This window comes from Natrix helvetica, assembly GCF_964273705.1.
Source record: "Natrix helvetica genome assembly, chromosome: 2".
Lineage (NCBI taxonomy): Eukaryota > Metazoa > Chordata > Lepidosauria > Squamata > Natricidae > Natrix > Natrix helvetica.
In genome coordinates, this window is record NC_138552.1 from 144,615,097 (window position 1) to 144,637,302 (window position 22,206).

The 22,206-nt window shown below is 41.8% G+C and overlaps 2 protein-coding genes across 2 annotated transcripts; both read left to right on the forward strand.

Moving 5' to 3' along the window:
* The first annotated feature begins 408 nt into the window (after positions 1 to 408).
* On the forward strand, positions 409 to 7,656 carry LOC309385627 (cytosolic 5'-nucleotidase 1B-like). The gene is made up of 6 exons (XM_081940243.1): positions 409 to 743; positions 1,140 to 1,307; positions 4,000 to 4,129; positions 5,331 to 5,453; positions 6,091 to 6,275; positions 7,028 to 7,656. Exons 1-6 carry the CDS (start codon positions 588 to 590, stop codon positions 7,388 to 7,390), a joined length of 1,125 nt encoding a protein of 374 aa, XP_081796369.1. The 5' UTR covers positions 409 to 587; the 3' UTR covers positions 7,391 to 7,656.
* A 7,090-nt stretch (positions 7,657 to 14,746) lies between these two features.
* Positions 14,747 to 22,039, forward strand: LOC309385628 (retinol dehydrogenase 14-like). Its single transcript, XM_081940244.1, has 3 exons — positions 14,747 to 15,742; positions 19,142 to 20,388; positions 20,531 to 22,039. The coding sequence occupies exons 1-2, from the start codon at positions 15,365 to 15,367 to the stop codon at positions 19,757 to 19,759; spliced, it is 996 nt and encodes a 331-aa protein (XP_081796370.1). The 5' UTR covers positions 14,747 to 15,364; the 3' UTR covers positions 19,760 to 20,388; positions 20,531 to 22,039.
* Positions 22,040 to 22,206: the final 167 nt, after the last annotated feature.

Below are 22,206 nucleotides of genomic sequence, written 5' to 3' on the forward strand. Positions count from 1 at the left end.
TCTATGGTCCCTTCAAACTCTGTTATTGTTACTGAAACTCATTGGGGGCAGCATGCTGACTCTGTAAACTGCTTAGAGAGGACTGTGAAGCAGTATATAAGCCTAAGTGCGATTGCTATTCACTTAACAACTGTGGCAAGAAAGGTCCCAAAATGGGGCAAAACTCATTAACAACTGTCTGGCTTAGCAACATCAACGTTGGGCTCAATTGTGGTCGTCAGCCGAGGACTACCTGTATTTAAGGTTTCCTTTTTTAAAAAAGTCAAAAAGGAAAAAAAGACCCAAGAAAGTCGCCCTTGGGGGCTCAGTCGGAGAACCGTTTGCTCCTCATCCCACTCGTCCTTCTCCGCCTCGGCCCAGCTGCAGCTCGAGCGCAAAGGGTGTGGCGAAGCAAGGCATTAATAGACGCGCGTAGCCCAAGAGAAACTCCGCTGCTCCGGGCGTAAAAGAGCCGGTTGTGCGGCTTCCTGCTGTAGCGGGCGGGGCCGGGGATGCCTGGCGGAGTGCGGTTTCTCAGCTTCTTCTCCAGGCCTCGTTGAAGACCCGTTTTTTTCCCTCCCGTCTGCCCGAATCCCCCCCAAAAAACCATGAGCGGCTCTAGCCCAGACAAAGGGGAACCCCAGAAGAGTGAGGCGGAGACCAAAACGGAGCTCCCCCAAGGGGAGGTCGACGGAGCCGAGATGGACTGGGAGGCGGCGAGGATTGCCTACGAGAACCTCACCAGCACCAAGAGACCCCGGCCGGTGGGTGTTGCGGCGGAGGAGGGTGGGCGTTTCCGTCGAGAAGGGACGCTGAGAATGGCGAGCCAAAGCGCGGGAAGGGTGAGGGGCGGCTTCGGCGACTCCCTTGTCTCAAGAGGGGCAGGGACCATGCCGGCTTTTCCTTTTTCCTTTCCACGCTGTTAAAATGCCCCCGCCGCGTGCGGTTTGTTTTCCCCGCCACTCCTACTTGTGGGCTTCCGTGGAGCTCTCCCCCCTCCCTCTCGTGTCCTTGGTTTGTTTTTGTTTTTCTCTAGGCGCCCCCCCCCCATTACCACTCCGTGTTGACTTCTCCCAAGACTTCCCCGTCTTTATTTTGTTTTGGGCTCAACCGTTTTGTTTTGGTTTCCCCCCCTCGCCCCTCCTTCCTCTTTCTTTCAGCCCAAGCCTCAAAATGCCATCACCATCGCAGTGTCTTCCCGAGCTCTCTTCGATATGGTGGAGGAAAGGAAAATTTATGAAGAGCAAGGTCTGGAAAAATACGTGGAATACCAACAGGCCAACGAGAACGTCACTCTGAAACCTGGCCCTGCTTTTGCCTTTGTCAAGGTAAACTCTAAATAGAGATCTGTTTAGCTCATGCTTTTCCCCCATGCCTTTTTTTTTTTTTTGGTGCAGCTTCTGATCTTTTTTTCTTTCCTTCCTTCTTTCTTTCTTTCTTTCTTTCTCTTTCTTTCTTTCTTTCTTTCTTTCTTTCTCTTTTTCTCTTTCTTCTTTCTTCTTTCTTTCTCTCTCTTTCTTTCTTTCTCTTTTTCTCTTTTTTCTTTCTTTCTCTCTTTCTTTCTCCTTTCTCCCTTCCCTTTCCCTTCCTTTCCCCTGGAGCGCATGGCAAATAATATGACTGTATTTCATACTTCTGCCATCTACCAGACACCAATGGAGATGCCTCCCAATATTTGGTAATGGGTTGGGAAATTCCTGGTTAATTACAAAGATATTACAATCTTTAAATCCTATTAAATAAAAAGATGCAGTGAATATGTATAAATTAGAATTAGAATTAGGAATAGAATTGAATAACAGAGTTGGAAGGGACCTTGGAGATCTTCTAGTCCAACCCCCTGCTCAGGCAGGAAACCGTACACCATTTCAGACAAATTGTTGTCCAATCTCTTAAAAACTTCCAGTGTTGGAACATTCACAACTTCTGGAGGCAAGTTGTTCCTCTGGTTAATTGTTCTGACTGTCAGGAAATTTCTCCTTATTTCTAGGTTGCTTTTCTCCTTGATTAGTTTCCATCCATTGCTTCCTGTCCTACTCTCAGGTGCTTTGGAGAATAGCTTGACTCCCTCCTCTTTGTTGCAACCCTTTGGATATTGGAACATTGCTATCCAAAAATGATATGCTATTTTATTCATTGTGTACTTTATTTGTCATTATGATGGCTCTTCAGTTATTGGAACACAGTTGTCATGTCCTTCTTTTCATTAAGCTAGACATAACAAATTCCAGCAACTGTTCTTTAGATGTTACAGATTTTCTAATGACTAGATTCATACTTCTAAGAGACTTTGAAATATAAATTCAGAGGTTTTTGTCAAGATGTACATTTATACTAATGGACATTTCCTATTTGCCTATCCTAATTTAATGTTTTTTTCAGCTTGCAGAGAGCTTGGTCACTGGAGCTATAAATGGGAGGAGGAGTTGCACATAAATAATGATTACTCTATTACGTTACACCTCCTTCTGTCTTCTGAAAAAGGAACAATGTCAAACCTAAAAGCATTGAGTTATTCTATCTGTACTAAATCAATATACATTTGAATTGCATGGATTTCTATCTTAAAAAGAGATTCGTGCAGACATTAAATCTCATGGATTTCAACAGAATTTAAAACGTTTAGACTGCAGCTTTTGGGTCATAATGTATGTGTGGCAGCACTCAAACATGGGTAAAAAGACCATCTGAGTTGGCAAAGTTACTTGTTAGAAATTTGCTAGTTCCTGTGATGTAAAAGGATTTCAGTGCTTAATTTTGTAATGTTTTCAACATTCTATCAAAATAGGCTGCTAATGGAGCAGTTTTTGTTTTAATTTGGAGTTGTTGCTGTTACTTCTTTCTATAGTACTTGTTAAATACTTTACTTCCTCCTTTGTGATCTGCTAGAAACTGTTGTGTAAAAAACATGGGGTGAGTTGCACCACTGTCCCTATTTGGTGTTCCCTCAGCTTCTTTATTATAGAGATAGTCAGCTTCCCATCACTGGCTAGAAGAGACAATTCCTACTGTCATGTCCTTTTCTTTCCAACTTCTCACCTCTTCATTATCAATACTTCATTTTCCATCCATTTCTCAGTATGTACCCTTATTTGAGCCACTGCATCATTTTCACCCTTCTGCCGCAGCCCTAATTTAGGGGCATTTAAAAAATTACTTTAAACTTTAAACTAGGATAGTGTTCCATTTGTATAGCTGTGTTGACTGATGGTGGCTGAAGATACTCAGCTGTGGACCTATTTACCATGCAAGTAATATGCTGTTCCACTGGGCCCTTTCCTAGTTAATTCATCCAACTAGAACCTAGCTAATTCATAGCTCTATCTTAAACTTCCCTTCTTTTTCATCAAGGGGATTATACTATTTCAGGGAAAAAGCAGAAAATGAATGATGACAGAAGCTGAGAAAGTGTGCTGAAGCAGATCAGGCAAAGTTTCATGCTCAGCCTCCCATTTCACCAGGTGAGGTTGAGAAAGACTTGTAAACAAATGCTGATGAGTCACTTGCAGTCTATGCATACAATGCAGAGTTATCAAGGGAAACCTCAAGTAACTTTTATTCCCTAAGGCAAAGGGCAACATTATGCCCTCCACCCATTCCAGGCGCTTGAAGTTAATCATGCTAGTAATTGACTTTTCAGTCATGCAAATGGATCACTTTCTTCCACATGCTTGGAGAACAAGCTAGCCTAAGGGACACAGGACAGGTCATCTATGTCCAACCCAGGTTGTTGCCTGTTGTGTATCAAGCTACTGCTGCTTGGACACCCATCTCTCTCTGTTCAATGAAGCCATCCCTATTTATGTTCTTCAGCATCTTAGTTACTGTAGTTGTTAAAGGAAGGCAATTGGGTTTGATACATCTCCAGCAAGCCCTAACAGATCCCTGAAGAGAGGTCAAAAAGTGAAGTCATAGACAGGTTAGACTGGTAAGTGCATTCTTCTTCTAGGCATATCCCACCCAGGCCTCTTGATGAAATAATTGAGCAAATATATGTGTTTATCCACTTGTTCCTCATAGGCGGTGGAACATGTAAATGCACGACTTCGTGAACTATATCCTGATGATGAAGAGCTGTTTGATATTGTGCTCATGACTAATAATCATGCCCAAGTGGGAGTGAGACTTATCAACAGCATTAACCACTACGGTGAGTCTGAAGTCTGGTTGCCTATGCATTAGGCTAGGCTACTGTGATATCTTTCATCTTTCTGCATCCTATAGAATTCTAAGACTAAAAGAAGGGTGTTTCATTAATTGTTATTCCTTTTGTGTGAAAAGCAGAGCTGTGAAGATTTGATGGCACTACAGAGTTAAATGTAATGTAGGACAGTCCCAAAAGTGCTTTTTTCAAGAGACAACTGGGCTTTCTGATTTTTCTTTGAAGACGTTTTGCTTCTCATCCAAGAGGCTTCTTCAGCTTCTTGAAAAAAGCACTTTTGGGACAACCGTGATCTGGATGACTGAGAATCTCCATAGACAAATGTAGGGCAGTGCATCATTGTATTGCAGTTGTTGTTGGCCAAAGAGTTTCATCAAAGGTCATACCCCAAAGTAAGGAGAGATAGGGTCTTTTGAGACCATCTTATCTTTTAGGCCAGGAGTCCCCAACCTCCAGTCTGTAGCCTGTTGGGAACTGGGCCGTGCAAGCAGCCAGTAAGCACTTGAAACTTAATTTGCACGTGTGTGGGATTTAGGTAGCGCATGTGAAACCATGCCCCCCCCCACCGCTGTCAGTCATTGACTAGAAAGGTCGGGAACACCTCTGTTTTAGGCCACCTGCTTTGCCTTTCAAGCCCAAAATACAAAAATGGAGCTCAGATATCTAATCTTAATTACTCTGAGCCATAAAAGGTATGCTGGCCAGCTATGTGTGACCTATTCCTATTCTTAAAAGCGGAGCTATACAACTGGTTGCAGCTCAGTCTTCTACCTAGAAATGTACTCTTCCGCATTTAGGAAGTCTGTGACCCTTTTTATTTCTATGCCAGCATTACTACCCCTGGATTATACTAGTAGGTAATTATATTAGCAAAATATCAGTCTGGAGGAAAATAGTTTTTCTCTTGAAATGTTGAGTAGAATCCTGACACACAGAGAGATTTTTTCCAACCTAGCTGAAGATGTATTCTTTCAACAAGAAATATCTGGTTCTTTTCAGCTGCTTTCTTTTAGCATTTTGCAGCTAGAAAGATTTCAGATATATTGCACATAAATATAATGTCAAGTTAACAAAATTTAAAGCAGATTCAAACCGTTTGTAACTGGGACACAACTATTACATAAATAACAGCAGCAAGTAAGAGGTTTTTCTGCATGAGTTGGCACTGAGAATTTTTCTTAATATCTAGGTCTTCTAATTGAACGATTTTGTATGACTGGAGGCAAGAGTCCCATCGGGTACCTGAAAGGATACCTTACCAATCTGTATCTTTCTGCTGACTCTGAAAAAGTCCAGGAAGCCATAGAAGCAGGTTTGCATTGAATTTTTCATTGCTTTGGTTGAGTACTAAGCAAAGTTTTGATGAATTATTTGCATTTTCAATAAAATCTTTAATTGGGTCAATTTGTTAATTTAAAAAAAATGGGAATTTTTGATTAAATCAAAACCTTAATTAGAAATTTAAAAATATGGGTCTGATTCTACATACTTGAGAATAGTTTAATAAGAAGGCAATGCAGCTGTGTCTTCTGTCTCCAAGTATACTGGACTCTTGTGTAGTGGTTAAACACAAGATTATGAGTTCTAGTTCCACTTTGAGTACAAAGCCAGCTGGGTGATCTTGGAATAATCGCTTTCTCTCAGCCCTAAGAAGGAGGCAGTGGCAAACCTCTTCTGAAAAACCTTGTCAAGAAAACTGCAGGGACTTGTACAGTCTCCGATAAATTGACACAATTGAACAGAAAAAAAAATGTGTTCCATTTAGTCTACGTGGGCATGTTCATAATGGCAATTCTAGTTCTCTATGAGAAAGGCAGAAAATCATTAGATCTTGCAATTTTTGCTCACATAACTAGCTGACAATTTTGTACATTTTTGAAATATTCATTAATGCTGGCCTTGAGATTTAGTAGAAGGCATCCTGAATTGTTTCTGTAATATTTCTGCAGGAATTGCTGCTGCCACTTTATTTTCTGGAAATAAGAATGTGCCTTTTGATGAAAAACAACTCCGAGTAGCCTTTGATGGAGATGCTGTTCTTTTTTCTGATGAGTCTGAAATCATTGTGAAAGAACATGGCCTGGATATTTTTTTTGAGCATGAGAAGATCCATGAAAATACACCTCTGGCGAAGGTAGAGTGGCCACCTTCTACATTTTCTTTGTCCTTCTCATGTGGCCTATATTTTCATTTTGTGTTTTGATTTTAATTTTTTTTTTCTGAAAATTTCCTTCTGAGGAATTTGTGTTTTGATTTAAGTATGAACTTCTTGCTCAAAATGTTTATGAAGCTTTTAAGAACTGCAAATAATTTGGCGGAGATATGCATAAAGCAGCTTGTTCATTATTTATGTATTTATTTGAAATATTTATAACCAGTTCAAAGGATCTGATAATGGACTACTTTAGCGAAGAAATATGGCAAAACCAAATAAAATGAGTAATAATTTTTAAAAATACCCAGAATCATAATGACATTGGCACTTAAAGATAAAAAGACAAAAACGTTGCTGTCAGTTTTTCAATTGGCTGCTAAAATTGGATGGTGCATTTTGGGGAACACTATGAGCTGAAAGCCACGTGTAGCTACAGATTGCCATCTCTCCTGTTGATAAATAATCTTAACTTCAGGATGGTGTTGGATTCTGACAGCTTATACACCCTTATTTAATGGATGGATTTTTTTAATGAAGCCTTTGCCCTCATGGAATTGGCCCCTCAATTGAAATTACAAAGGCGGTCTAGATATATCTACATATGCGTGACAGTCAACAAGTTTGCAATGCATTGAAAGTCCCATTAATGATCAGCAATCCTGACTCTTTCTTTAAAGAAAAAAAAATGGTGTAGAATTCTAAATGTATTTGTGATGTTTTTGCACCTTTAGGGTCCTTTGAAATGTTTCCTGGAAGACCTTGGAATGCTCCAGAAGAAGTTTTACCTTAAGAACGAACGGTTGGACTCACCAATCAGGACTTATCTGGTGACAGCCAGGAGTGCTGCCAGCTCTGGAGCTAGAGTGCTGAAGACTCTTCGAAGCTGGGGAGTGCAGATTGACGAAGCCCTCTTCCTTGCAGGGGCACCCAAGGGTCCAATCTTGGCAAAAATCAGACCTCACATTTTCTTCGACGATCAGATGTTTCACATTGAAGGAGCACAGCAGCTGGGCACAATCGCTGCACATGTACCGTATGGCATTGGACAGAAGTACCACAAATCCAAACTGAAAGAGGACCCAGCCAAAAATTAGTTCCATTTACCTTGCCCATAAATTTGCTATTAAGTTTAATATTTCCACATGTGGGTTTCTATCAAGGCTATATTGATGGGGGTGGGGGGGCACATTTTTATATTCACATTCTTGAATAAACAATAAAACACTTTAAATGCTGCAAAGCTTATTTGTTTTTAGACAACATTTCTAGCTTTGACTTATTTAATGTCAGGAAATAAAGCTATGGAATTTGTACAGCCCAGTGCAAAGTTTAATAAACAATCATTGCCCACAAACTATAATCAGTTTTTAATGAAATTTTGCTTATGTTGTAGAGCTGTCTGTAGAGCTGGGGGCAGATTTAAACTTTTGTGAAAAAGCTGTAGTAGAAACTTCCCTCTTCAAAAAAAAAAATGGCTGCCATCTGACATGGCCAATCACCAGTGACCAGTGGCCAATCACCAGTGACCAGTGAGCCCCAACATACCATTGCAAAGAAGTGTTACGAGAAGCTTGTGTTATGCTTTACAGCATGGCAGATTAACAGACAGAAAGATGATAGATGGATAGATACCTGATAAATAGATTTTAAAAGTTAGATGGGACTGGGAAACTATGTTGCCTACTACTAGATACTGTATTGTAAGATACAGTCTGTCAGACCTTATAGGCTCCCAGTAGAGGCCACGCTCAATAGTGTAGAATAAAACTATTTCTACTGAAACAAGAAAAGCTGACATTTGCTGTTCGCCACCCAGAATTATGAAGTGGAGCTGGGTAGCCCTATACCAGTGATGACAAAGCTATAATACATCAAAGATGACACGCCACACCATTTTGGGTGGTATGTCAGCATTCAACAACACCCAACAATTATTCTTGAAAGAACTCCCTATTCTTGTATGGTTTTTGGAGGCTGCAGTGGCTGTGCAAGAATCGGGTGTGTGGCCTCCGGACCCTCAGAAAATGGTGCGAGAATGTGACATTTGTGAATTTTGCAGAGGCTGTGAAAGGGCTTCTTCCAAAGCTGCTTCAAGAAAGAATGCCTCAGGGTGATCCAGAACAGGGGCCTCCAACCTTGGCAACTTTAAGCCTGGAGAACCTCAACTCCCAGAATTCCACAGCCAGCTTTGCTCCAGGCTTAAAGTTGCCAAGGTTGGAGACCCCTGATCCAGAGCAACCTTGGGTAGCCCAGAGGGGCCTTGTCAACAGAAAGAACAGCACCTGAAGTGAAGCAATAGTTCTGGGGAGCCCTGTGCCATGAGGGCAATGATTCCAACCCCCAAGGCTCACATGTTTTGGGGAACTGTGAGGTGGCCTTTTTGAGTAATAGCAGTAATGCTAGGGTCAAGGTCTGGGTCTCTACTTGAGGCACAGGCTTGTGGTGCTATTGTTTGGGGTGGACTAAAAGGGGTGGATGGCATGGGACATACCAGTAGTCAAGTCAGGCATCATCTGTATTTTTGACACACCAAGTCCAAAAGGTTTGCCATTACATACATACATACTGTTTTAATTTAAACTTCAGAACTTTTAGGTCAACATAATCAGCATTTAATGAATACAGCAGCATACGTTTGGGCTGCTGTTACTGTCCTTTCTCATTAATCACCACATAGGAGAACCTGCAAGTAAAGCTCTTTGGCCTTTCAAACAAATTAATGAGAAGTAGGGCAGAAAATTCTCAGTGAACATCTCTGCTCTGTGTAATGTATAGCCATAAATTTCTGATGAGCTTGAGGGAATCTGCCTTGGAAGGATACATAAGCAGGCTATGGTGAACATCTTCATCCATTTACAGATGGTGAGTGTTGTGATTTTTGCTTTTTGCTGATTATTATCATAGTAGCTCCCAAGTCACTGCAATTGGGAACGTGAGTCCAGTTTTCCTGAAAATTAATAACCTCAGAGCTTTTCAAACACTTCCTTGGCTTTGTGGAAGTCTGTTATAGCCATAAGCTCAGCACAAACTAAAAATGTACTGCTCAACACATTCCAAAATTATTGAAACTAACTTGCAGAATTAATAGGAGTATCTACAAATGTAGAACTGTCTATACATAATTTTTTAAACAGGTTCAGGTTCAAAGGTTTTTTGTGGGATCTGAAGCCCTAGTACCTATTCTACTGGGAAGAAAAATAATAATAGTTTAAAAGCATACTGCCAAATGAATGTTTAAACTGATCCTGCTCCAGCTCCATATTTCTCACTGCATTTGACCATTGCAGGACTCCTACCAGAGTTCAAAAATGATTTAGATCCACTTTGATGAAACATACATAAATACATATCTATTGTGCTATTTCCTTTCATGGTAAGTTGCATGACCGTATGAAGAACACAGACACCAATAAGAAATAACAAAAGAAATTAAGGGCATAAAATAAGAAAAGCAAAATACAGGTAACATTGGTCTACATCAAGACTACAGTATTCCCTACCTCTCTAGCCTTCCAAATTATCCTTCATTCCATTGCCTCCATAGATTGTTTCCTATATTGCCTTCATTCATTAAACTATTCACCTCTTCCAGTCATTAAACTATTCACCTCTTCCAGCCTTCATTCATTAAACTATTCACCTCTTCAGGACTTTTATCAGTTCCATCTAGCCATGGCTTTCTCCGTCTTTCCCTTTTCCTCAACCTATTTACTCTTCCTATTTGTTTTACATTGTGATCTCCATTCATTCTCTCTCTGATCAAACCACCCCAGTTTAGGCTTTCCTCACAACGGAATCAGATGTAGCTTTGTTTTTATCCCTTTGCTTTCTTAAATGTATTACATTATTTATCCTTCTGAATGATGATGTGCTGTGAACTGAAAATGTCAGCTATTATCTTGTTATTTATAAGCAAACCACCTCTGTTTAAAACTACTTTCCCATCTTAATAAAATCTAAATGTTCAGGATTTTTCTACTTAAGAACTTTTCATCAAAGAACGTTCACATTTTAACCAATTATCTTACAGAATTAAACTCTGCACATATATATTGTTTTTCCATAATCAATGAATGACCATTCTCTCAAAGAATAGAATTCCTAATAAATAATTATCAACATTTTATTGTAACAAAAGATAGAAAAGACATTGTATTTCTCCCTCTTCCTTAGTGCAAGCATTGCATGTTCAATGTTAAATGGTAGTTATCATATGATAAAGATGTAACTCTTCAAATGATTATTGAAAATATCAAGATAGTACTACTATTACATATATAAACTCAGTGGAAAACTAGTGGTTAAAGCACTAGGCTAAAAAGCAGGAGAGTGTGAGTTCAGATCCACCTTAATCATGAAAACTAGCTGTATAACTTTGGTCAGTCACTCTCTTTCAGCCCAACACAGGGGTGGAATTCTACTAGTTCAGACCGGTTCGGGGGGAACCAGTAGCTCCGACTATCAGCTGGGAGCGAACCAGTTCACTCCGACTTTGAAGTGGGCGCGCCCACCCGCCCCTGCATTATACTCACCTATATTTCCTTTTCCGAAGCGCAGTGGATCGGCGCGGCAGTTAATTTCCAGGCCTCCGCTGTTTTTTTCTCACTGATAATAATGCAGAAGGTGAGATTTCTCTAAACTGCGCACACGCACGCAGCAAACCGGTTGTTAAACCAGTAGGTTCCCACCCCTAGCCCAACCCATCTCACATGATGGTTATGGGGAAAATAGGAAGATGAAGGTGATTTATAAATTCTCTGTATGGAATTATTTGTAAAGAATAATAAAGTGGGATATAAATAAATAAATGTACAGATTAACTAAATCACAGACTATGATGGATAGGCTAACAATGTTGTGACACATGGTCTAGGGAATCAGGAGGCGAGACTGAGCTTGTATATTGGCTATGTTGGTTTGTGATTGAGGAGTCTGGTTTTGTCCCAGCTACTCTTTCTACATGTATCTGTTTTTCTGTATTTATATTTTAACATACCTGCCCCTAATTATGAATCTAAGATAGGGAAGCTCTCAATATGGTAATTAATTAATTATCCCAGGTTGCATTATTCATACTGAGCTTATATAGATAAAATAAACTTCAGAAATAGCAACTTTGACTAGCAAACAGAAAATAAAGAATAACAATGCAATGTTAACTAGTCACTTGCTAATATTTATCCAAGCAATATTTCCTTTTTGATTCAATTTTTCTTGTTTTTGTTCTTTTTTTGAAACCCCAAGCTTAAATCTGATATCTCAGCTTTTACCTTCTACATCAGCACACACGTTTTGTTTTCTTTCTTCCCATATAAGAGCTCTCTCAGTTTCTAAAAAAAGCCTCACGTCTTAGAAAAAGGAGGGGTTGAGGGGAATCTCATTCTGCTTAGTGAGCATGAACATGACGTCCCTGGCAAGATCTTGCTTTGAGATAAAGGAGATATGGATTGGGGGAGGTGGGGGTGTTCAGCCACAACCAAAGGCTACACGCTGCTGTTTCTGACATCCCACCCATAGAATCTACCATTGATGATATAAATTAAAAGTGAGGCTGGCAAGGAGTCGGCAAAGTTCACAATACACTTATATTTATTATCACATTTCTAGATGGTCATCTCATCTAAATGATTTTACTACTATTTTTTTTCCAAATAGATAAAACTGGACTTAGAACAATCCTGGGGTGTTGTTTAAAGTTGTTATCCAAAGGTAATACAGTGAAATCTTACCAGATAATCAGCACAACAAATATGGCATGCAGCACATCGGATTTCTGCTGCAACCTACCCCATTTGAACAAGGGCATCTGCAGCAGATTGAAGTGCCCAGTTAAAGGAAAGAGGTTGGGTCTGTGCCCACGTCATGGGTTTTAATAGACAGATAACTTAGCACAAGACCGCTAGAACATAGGCAGGTATAGGGAAATGTTGGAAGGTACTTGTAGACTGGCACATGTATGTCATAGGTATGATATAAAAAGAGGCAAGAAAGCAGAGAAGGGATTTTTTTAAAATTGCAGATGTTGCAGGACATGTTGCTAGAGAGGACATCACTTGGTAAACATGGAACGATGTGGAGATTACAAGTCCAGAGATTCTGGCAGGCAGAGATTCTGGCAGGCAGGAAGCAGGCCAGGGAGAAAATATAGAGTGTGTTATGCATGCATGAAAAGACCAGAAGAGATCGTGCCATATTTAAGGAATTTCAGACAGTGGAAATGTGTGATTAAAGGCTTTGTTTGGCAGTGTTTAGAAAGAACTCCCTCATTTGTTTAAGTGCTGTCCCTGTGTGTGACTGTATCAGCTCCTATCCTGACCCCACCATCTGACAACTTCATTAGAAAGTAATCTAAATGATGTCATTCACATCTCTGTGACACAAATTACATCATCTGCAGCAATTAGTAACTTGTATGACATCAGACCTGATTAAATGATGTCATTTGTTTCATGATGCTATCATTCAAATGACAGAAATTTTCATGTCATACTTTCCAAAGCAACGGGTATCACTCAGTAATCGTACTATTTCTACCAGTGACGTGCGGTCAGTAGAGGCAAGGGAGGCAGGGCCTCACCTCTCTTCATGGAATAATAGTATATAATATTATATACTATATATATATAATATTATATACATCCGTCCGGCCGCGCCTGGGAGGTGCGGAGGCAGAAATGTTGTCGGCGCCTCCGGATAACGAACCAGTCGCTTGCTTTCGTCATCGGGAGGCCGACAACATTTCTGCCTCAGCGTCTCCCGGGCGCGGATGGATGAAGGTAGCCAGAATGGCGCCGAAGCAGTCCGGCGAGCGAGCGAGCGAGGCAGCGAGCGAGGCAGCGAGATCTTCGGTCACTCATCCACCGGACTGCCTCGGCGCCATTCTGGCTACCTTCGTCCATCCGCGCCCGGGAGATGCGGAAGCAGTCCGGTGGATGAGTGACCGAAGATCTCGCTGCCTCGCTCGCTGCCTCGCTCGCTCGCTCGCCGGACTGCTTCGGCGCCATTCTGGCTACCTTCGTCCATCCGCGCCCGGGAGACGCGGAGGCAGAAATGTTATCGGCCTCCCGATGACGAAAGCAAGCGACTGGTTCGTCATCTGGAGGCGCCGACAACATTTCTGCCTCTGCGTCTCCCGGGCGCGGATGGACGAAGGTAGCCAGAATGGCGCCGAAGCAGTCCGGCGAGCGAGCGAGGCAGCGAGATCTTCGGTCACTCGTCCACCGGACTGCTTCCGTATCTCCCGGGCGCGGATGGACGAAGGTAGCCAGAATGGCGCCGAAGCAGTCCGGCGAGCGAGCGAGCGAGGCACCGAGCGAGCGAGCGAGGCAGCGAGCGAGGCAGCAAGATCTTCGGTCACTCGTCCACCGGACTGCTTCCGCATCTCCCGGGCGCGGATGGACGAAGGTAGCCAGAATGGCGCTGAAGCAGTCCGGCGAGCGAGCGAGCGACGCAGCCTGATCTTCGGTCGCTTCCAGAGCCGGAGCGGGATGGAGCAGCCACCGCCTTGGAAGTGAGTCGCGCGGACGGAGCTTTGGGGCTGAGGAGAGAGGCAGGGACGGAGGGAGTGGGGGGAGAGGAGCCGCCCCCCTCACCCCCCAGGCAATGGGGAAAGCTTTCCCGAAATGGGGGGGGGTGTCGCGGGAAATAAAAAGGGCGCGCGCTGGGGGGGGACGAAGGAGGCTTTGGCGTGCCTTAGAGGCGGGCGGGCAAGCAATGAAAGGAGCAGCGAGGGCGGGCGGTGGCTGCAGGCGGCAAGGCTTGAGCGGGGTGAAAGGGACTGGTGCCGGTGGAGGAAGTAATGCTACGCCGCGGTCCCCTTAATGTTCACTCAGGAAGGCGGAGAACGAGACCACGTGGTCTGCACACGTGGTCTGCACACGTGGTTCCATTCCCCGCCTTCCTGATGACGTCACCAGCCTCCCCAGCCATAACCCTCACCGCACGTCACTGATTTCTACCCAACTAGTTATTTAAATGAGACTTCATGGGATGTGTGATTACAGATAAGTGTTTTGTAATACATACACAAGCATAAACAGCATTGGTTGAATTTCTAACATTTATTAAATAAAACATATCCCAAGTAGTAAAAGTATATCTACTTAAGCTGACCTTCCTCACCCTGTAACAGTTGAATGCAGACATCTGGAATTTGTTCTCCTTTAAGTAAGTATACTGGAGATCCTAAATCAAACAGGAAACTAGATATGAATAATTTAATCTTTCTGTTTATACTGCAAACAGAAAAGAAGAATCTGATGGCAATTTTAAACACTGTAATTTTATTACACCATAAACTGTAGAACAGAATCCAGTTCATCAAATAGATAAAGTGTTATCTTCTACACATGGTACAGAGGAAAAATGTTAAGCAAGTGGAAATTAGATTTAATAGGTCAGAAAGAAGTTTGAACGTGAACGAATACCAAATTATAAGCACTATATTATAAATTATAAGTAACTATAGACACTGATGAAAGCAAATTAACTAAGCAAATTATTTTCCAGCTTTGTGGATGTAAGTCATAAACCCGGTTTCTTTTTGCACCTGCTCAACTTGTTTTAAAGCAAGATGACAATCATTTAAGCTCATTTATTTGCATAGTAATTTATTTATTTATTTGATTTGTCAATCGTTTACAAAATAGGTGTAAGAATAAACATGAGTATGAATGAAATGGGTACGTATCAATGGGGACAGTAGGACAGGGACGGTATGCGATTATGCACGCCCCTTGATATTATTTTATTATTATATTTTATTTATTATTTTATTTATTATTATCGTGATAATAATGACAAAGATAGAACAAAAAAGAAAAAAAGGCAATCAGGACGGAGCAGGGTGGGCGACAGGTAAAAATCGAATCCCGACTTCGCGCCCGCTAACTATGTTTCCCAGAATGCCAAGCGAGACCAACGGGCCAACCTACCGGACTCCCGGAGATTCCTCGCTCCCTCTCCTCCTCCCCCCGCCCGCCGCGCGATGTCATTGGGTCGTAACTCTTGAATGATCCCTTGGTCGGCCCAGTCCGCGCCCAATCCCGTCCAGGCTGGGGCTCTAGGCGATGGCCGCGGCTGGGATCCTCCTGGCCGCCGCTGTGGGGGGAGGTTTGCTCTTCATCGTCCGCTGCTTCTCTTCCGTGGCCAGAAAAGTCGCGCTGAAGATGCCGGGCGGCGGCCTGATGGAGGGCAAGACGGCCATCATCACCGGGGCCAACAGCGGCTTGGGGCGGGCCACGGCGGCCGAGCTGCTACGGCAAGGCGCGAGGGTCATCATGGCCTGCCGGGACTGCGACCGCGCGGAGGAGGCCGCCCGCGAGCTCCGCGCCGAAGTGGGCCTCTGCTCGCGCGGCGGGGGCGAATGCCGCGGGGAGCTGGTGGTGCACGAGCTCGACCTGGCTTCGCTCCGCTCCGTGCGCAGCTTCTGCCAGCAGGTGCTGCAGGTACGGTCGGGTGGGAGTAGGGAGGGGTGGATGGACTTTAACCCATTGGGGGACCCCAAATTGAGGCCACCCCGCGGAGAGGAGGTCTAACATAAAGGGAGTCCTGGGCTCCTTCGTGCGTGGAACGATCAGGAGGAATCCCGCTGGACCATCCTGGAAGAAGGTAAAAGAGGGACCCTCGCCTAATTGCAAGCTGCCGCCTAGCCGAGGCAGCCACATTTCTTTTGCAGCAGGTTGATGGCTACTCTCAGGGTCCGCATTGCAGCCCTTGGAAACCAAACATAATGTCTTTCTCTCCTTCGGTGCGCCTTTTACATGGGATTCACCTGAAATCTGAGCAGATTATGCCTAGTGCACCCTAAAATAGGTCAGGCCCTTTGAGGCTAATCCAGTAACAGGAAAAAAAACATGGGTTCTTAATAGACCTCTTGATTTCCCATTGCTTTTTCATGGGCATCACCTAACAGTTATACATGCATGCTGACAATTATCACTCTCGACTATTTTTGATCCCCACCCCCATTGCTAAAGTAGGAATCTGGAAAATGGCTCTTCTTCATTCGCCTGATTTTTACATAGGTTCAGTTATGAGCGTAGCAAAGTCATAAGACAGTATCACCTCCATGCACTATCTTGTCACAGATGGGAAGATTTGGGAGGCATTTGGGGTCTATCCTTGAATCTCATTATTGTGGTTCAAATGTTTTTCATCTCGTCATAAAAATCGTGAGCAGGGTTAGCAGCTGCACATAACAAGCCATCACTGTTCATGAATATCATATGCAGGTTCTGGCAGCATGGCACAAAGACATACATGAAGTATAGATCCACATGTTTTTCTTACATGGAATCTTTCAGTCCCCATCCCATTAAATATCTGCAATTGATCTCACACTGTTGACATTGCTGTGACACAAAAACATGTTAGCCATATGAAACCAGCATCAGATAACACATCGGCCTGCTTACAGGGAATCCTGACTGTCATGATGTGACTATTTTTGGCAGCATTGATCACAAATCCATTTGATCTATATGACCTCACCATTAAATCCTAGGCCACATTGTGATGATGTAACTGTAGTGCAAACATGTATACAAAATATAGAACCTAGGTGTTTTGCCTTATTTTATATGAGCTAAACTTAAAGCTGTCAAATCACTGATTACACCCATCTGTATACAATGAGTCATAACAAAAACAGTTCCAACATGGTTTTATGTAATTATTGGGTTGTTGCAATGTCTATAATGAACTATCACAAATATGGATTTCAGATCCATATTTGTGATGGTTCATTGTAGACATTGCATTCAGGATGATGCAGGTATGAAAAAGTGTGTAGATTTATGAGGGATCATGCCATAGAACTAAATTTTTGCACCAGATGATGTCCGGCTCCTACCATAGTAGCAGCCTCTAGTTGAAACAGTTAGCCCTAAGAAGAAGTGTCCATATCCTGATTAGTAAAATTTATTATGAAGTATGTTAAATAACAATTCCAGTGAGCACTTTCACATGAGCAGTCTATACATAGGCAAAATATAAACTAGTTCTGCTCCCCCCCCCCTTCATGTTTTCCTATGTAACAAAGATTTGTCTGCACCTGTTGTTTTGAAAACTCCTACTGGCCATCCTAATAGCTTGTGAAGCAACTCTTACAGGTGGTACTTTAAATAGTCAACTCTATGGTTGAGATGACTCATTGCTTGTAGTTGGAAGTTATCTGTAGTATACTAATTGCTTATGTATTCCAAGTAAAAATCATGCAACATTAAGAGGATCCATTTTTTACATTCATATTTTTGCAGCATGATGATGCTGAAAATAGATCCACGATAGTTAAAATGTAACTAGACAACAATGCAACCAGTTTACTTTTTAATATTGGATCTTGGTAGATGCTATTAAAAAAATGTGAAATCAGGAGGCTCCTTTGTATTGGATTTTAAAGATCCAAGTTTTATCCAGCCTCTTCATCAGTGCAAATGAGCTTTGTTTATCATTCTCTCCTCATCCGTGAGCTGCAGTAAGGAAGCATATGTGTGTGGATTGCTCAGAGACAGTGCATGCTTTGCAGATGTAGAGAGGGGTTCAGATCCTTCCACTAGTATCTCCAGAGAAACCACTTCAGCTTATGGGAATTAATATCCAGCAGATGTGGAAAAGGCCATAAATACATACGTTGCATTGTGTGCATGCAAATTGATAAACTAAAATAGTTGTGATTTTCCACTGGGAGCATGCAACATCAAGAGACTGTTTTTCCCCCCAGACATTGCTGAAGAAGCGATGAACAGCCTTTCCGGCATGAATATTAGCACTGCAGAGTGTTTTAAGTGGTGAGGATAGGATGTGAGGCCTGAAATGCAGACTAGCTCAGAACAATTGAGTGCCTCATAACCTCAAGCACCACTTCAACATTATAAAATTAAGACAGGAACAGTCGTCTCTTGATTTAAAACTGGGTAGATGAGTTAGATATGCTCGTCCTTCAGGCTTCTCTGCTTCTTTTGTATACAAATTGTAAGATGTAAAATTATGTTTATATCTTAAGGAACAGAGGAGGGTGTTTTATTTTTAAATTACCTCAATCAAATAGAAGACTGCGTCAGACTAAGATGTAGGAATGTTTTCATCTCCAGAGCATATGAAGAGAATTACAAAATATATACGTGAGCAATGTTGGGTTTGCTTTTGCTTGTTCGATAGAAGTTCAGCTAATAATAGATTTTATCCTGTTGCAGAAATGGAGAACTTGTGCCCACTTCCTGTGGCTGCTGTACTGTAATTCTTACTGATCCTAACTGGCACAACTAATAGGGAGGAATGCTGGATAGTCACAAACCTGTGAGCCTCATAAATATTGTTTACCAATACACCTCATCATGGCTTTGGTGGCTAGGATTTCTGGAAATTGTAACAACTGGATGGCCACCCAATCCTTGCAGCCAGCATGAGAAACACAGGTTCCAAATCATCTTTCATCTATGGAAACTTTGAGAAACTATTACTGTTTCTCACCCAGACAATCTCACAAGATTATTTCTGTGGGAATAAGAAAGAGATCCCCATGCAAATTGCTGAATAAAAGATGCATTGCAATTCTAATAAATGTGTGTCTTTTTTAAAAAAAGCACATAACAATCAAGTCCTCATGAACGAAGCTGTAAGGATTGGCTATGTTCCTTTTGTGTTGTGGTGCTTGACTTTCATTTGACAGGTTTCTTTTTTCCCCGTCTCAGGAACTTTGTGTAGGTTTGACAGGCTTTCAAAATTGTGCAATTAGAAAATTTGGGGAAGAAGGATATCAAAGATGCTTTGTGAACATGAAATATTAAGAACCATTTTTCCTTTAGAAGACAAGATTTTAATCTCTCTCTCCCTCTCTCCTACAGGAAGAGCCAAGACTGGATGTCCTGATCAACAATGCCGGGATATTCCAGTGTCCTTATATGAAGACAGAGGATGGTTTTGAGATGCAGTTTGGCGTCAATCACTTAGGTCACTTTTTGCTCACAAATCTTCTCCTTGGTCTTCTAAAAAGTTCTGCTCCCAGTAGGATTGTAGTGGTATCCTCCAAGCTTTACAAACATGGAGAAATCAACTTTGATGACTTAAACAGTGAACTAAGTTATAACAAAAGCTTTGCCTATAGTCGAAGTAAACTGGCCAACATATTGTTTACCAGGGAGTTAGCCCGACGCATACAAAACACAGGTGTCACTGTGAATGTATTACATCCTGGTATTGTCAGAACAAATCTAGGTAGGTATGTACATATTCCTTTATTAGCCAAGCCCCTTTTCAATTTGGTATCTTGGGCATTCTTCAAGTCTCCATCAGAAGGAGCCCAGACCATTGTTTATCTGTCCACTTCTCCTGAAGTTGAGGGCATATCTGGGAAATATTTTGGAGACTGCAAGGAGGAGCAGTTGTTGCCCAAGGCCACAGATGACTTGGTGGCAAGAAAAGTGTGGGATATCAGTGAGGTGATGGTGGGGTTATTAAAGTAACCTAGAAGAAGCACTTTATTGAAACAATGGTCAGAGCTATTTTTGAGACTTCCGTTATTTTCCTCGGACTTTATCCCCTTGGTTTTTTTGAGACACTTATTTTGAGATTCAGAGCAGTCTGTGTCGATTCTTGATTCTTTCCACTTTAAAAAAAAATGTCCATAGGAAAAAAAAACAATATATAATGAAAAGAGTTAAGAGTATAAGAAAAATGTTAATATATTTCAAGAGATATAGATATAACTTTTCTGTGAAAATGGGGGAGGGGGGAAGGAAGAATGGCTATTTTCAAATTGTGTGCTCAGAGTTCAGTGCTTCGTACCTGAATTAGCTGTGCATGGTGCTATATTTGAAATGTGTTGCAGCAATGTTCTATTAAAGAAAAAAAACAACAACCAAGAGACCTATTTTCTATGTCTCATTCAGCGTGGCCTACATTTCTGCTTTTAAGTAGGAAGCCTCGTCAGAAACTGTGAAGAGAAACTCTGGCTTGTGATACCCCATGCCGGCCTTTCTGCTCTGCCATGAAAGCCTTCTAGAGCTCTATGGTTGCACTGTGGTTAATCATCTATGTAGCATCGGTATTTGCATAGCACTCCCACTTGTATTTGTCTCCCTAATCCAGGGGTGTCCAAACTTGGGAACTTTAAGACTTGTGGACTTCAACTCCCAGAATTCCCCAGGCGGCTGGCTGGGGAATTCTGGGAGTTGAAGTCCACAAGTCTTAAAGTTCCCAAGTTTGGACACCCCTGCCCTAATCTTATTCTGAAGCATTTGTTTGTCTCGCCAAATCTTATCCTTTAGAACTTCTAAAGCCATTACAAGTAATGAGAGTGGAAAATGGACACCTCTGGTGCCTTTGCTTATTGGAAGACTTGTGGAGACGGTTTTGTTTGTTCTGATCTTTGCTGTTTGCCATCGATATGCACTCTCCATAAAGTTTTAAATTCTTCTCCTGGATTCACTCTCTAATAAGAAAGGCCATTTAAAGTTGTTTGAAGGCTGTTTCTGCGTCTGAAAGATATTACTGCTCCCTTCTCTTTTTTTTTTCTGAGGATGTGTTTTAGTGCATTTGTTATCAATGCTGGGTTGCCCTATCTTTTTCCTTTTGGGGAATATAACCTGTTTGGACTGCCTGTATTATTTCAGAAGTATGGTTTCTCAAGCATTCGGCTCATATTGTGGATGCCATTCTCTGCTTATCTACAAATGCCAGAATCCAGAAGCATTCTGGAGGAGAGCCCATTGTGTACACTCTTGAAATTCGATTAAACTGAGCTTGAAGCTTCTTAGAAATATTGCGAATTCAAATTCACCCAACCTTCCTGCCTATACTTTCTAAGATTAGAATGTTTACCCAGAATCAGTGAGCCATAAGATGGCCAATTGCTTTCTCTGGACAAGTTATTAGGCTATATAAGTAACCTTTGCTAAAGTCTATAGCAGGGGTATCAAACTGGCAGCCCCTTGGCCAGATGCATCATACTAGGCCACGCCCACCCCAGCCCCGTGAATGGGGAAAATGTCGCAAAATGTCACATAACACGGCGAGTTTGACACCTGTGGTCTGTGGAGATCACTTTCCTTTTATCTTTTCATTCCCTTAGTTTTGTCTTTATATTTTTATTTCCTAAAAAAAAGGAGAATATTTATCAGTTGGGTCTAGTATCTGCAGGATAATTTTGAATAATATGCAGTAATAAAATATGAATGGGACTTTGACATGAAGCTAGAAATTAGAATTTAGTCCAAATGCATTTAATTACCAAATGCATAAATAATTCTGCAGAAACTGCCTTTCATAAATCACAAAGAATGCCACCTAATGCATAACTGTAAAAGTAGGCTGTATTTGGAGGAAGCGGCCCTGGACTGTGGTTAGAACTGGCATATCTCCTGGCTATTAAGCACTGCTGCAATGAAACCGATTGCATTCTAAAGATTTAAGTCTCAAAAGGAAAGGTGCTGGGTACGAGTGATTCCTAGGGCTTTTATCGCAGTACGCAACCTGTCTTCCTCAGTGTTTGAAGTGACAATTTGCTTTCTGTATGAATGAATTCATTTAGAGGAGTAGAGATGAAATACACAGACACACACATCTGCACATACAAAATCTATACATAACTGTAGGTATGAGCACATTATCCAAAATACAGTTAAACTAGTATTGATTTGCATCAGTTAATCTCTGCCATGCAGAGCGGTTAATATTTCACATAATTCGTTTTTGCTTTAATGTACGTTTCATAAATACTGAAATAAAGTATATCAACACGGCAACATTCTGTTTCTTCATTTAAATGAGAAGCTTTGTACCTTTTCCAGTCAGCAGCCTTGTGCCTGAGAGACAGGGACAGAACACTACAGTAAAAATGCTTTAGGAGAAAGGATGATCTCGCGGATATTTCATACAAAATACGAATGTTGTAATAAATAAAAAGACAGCT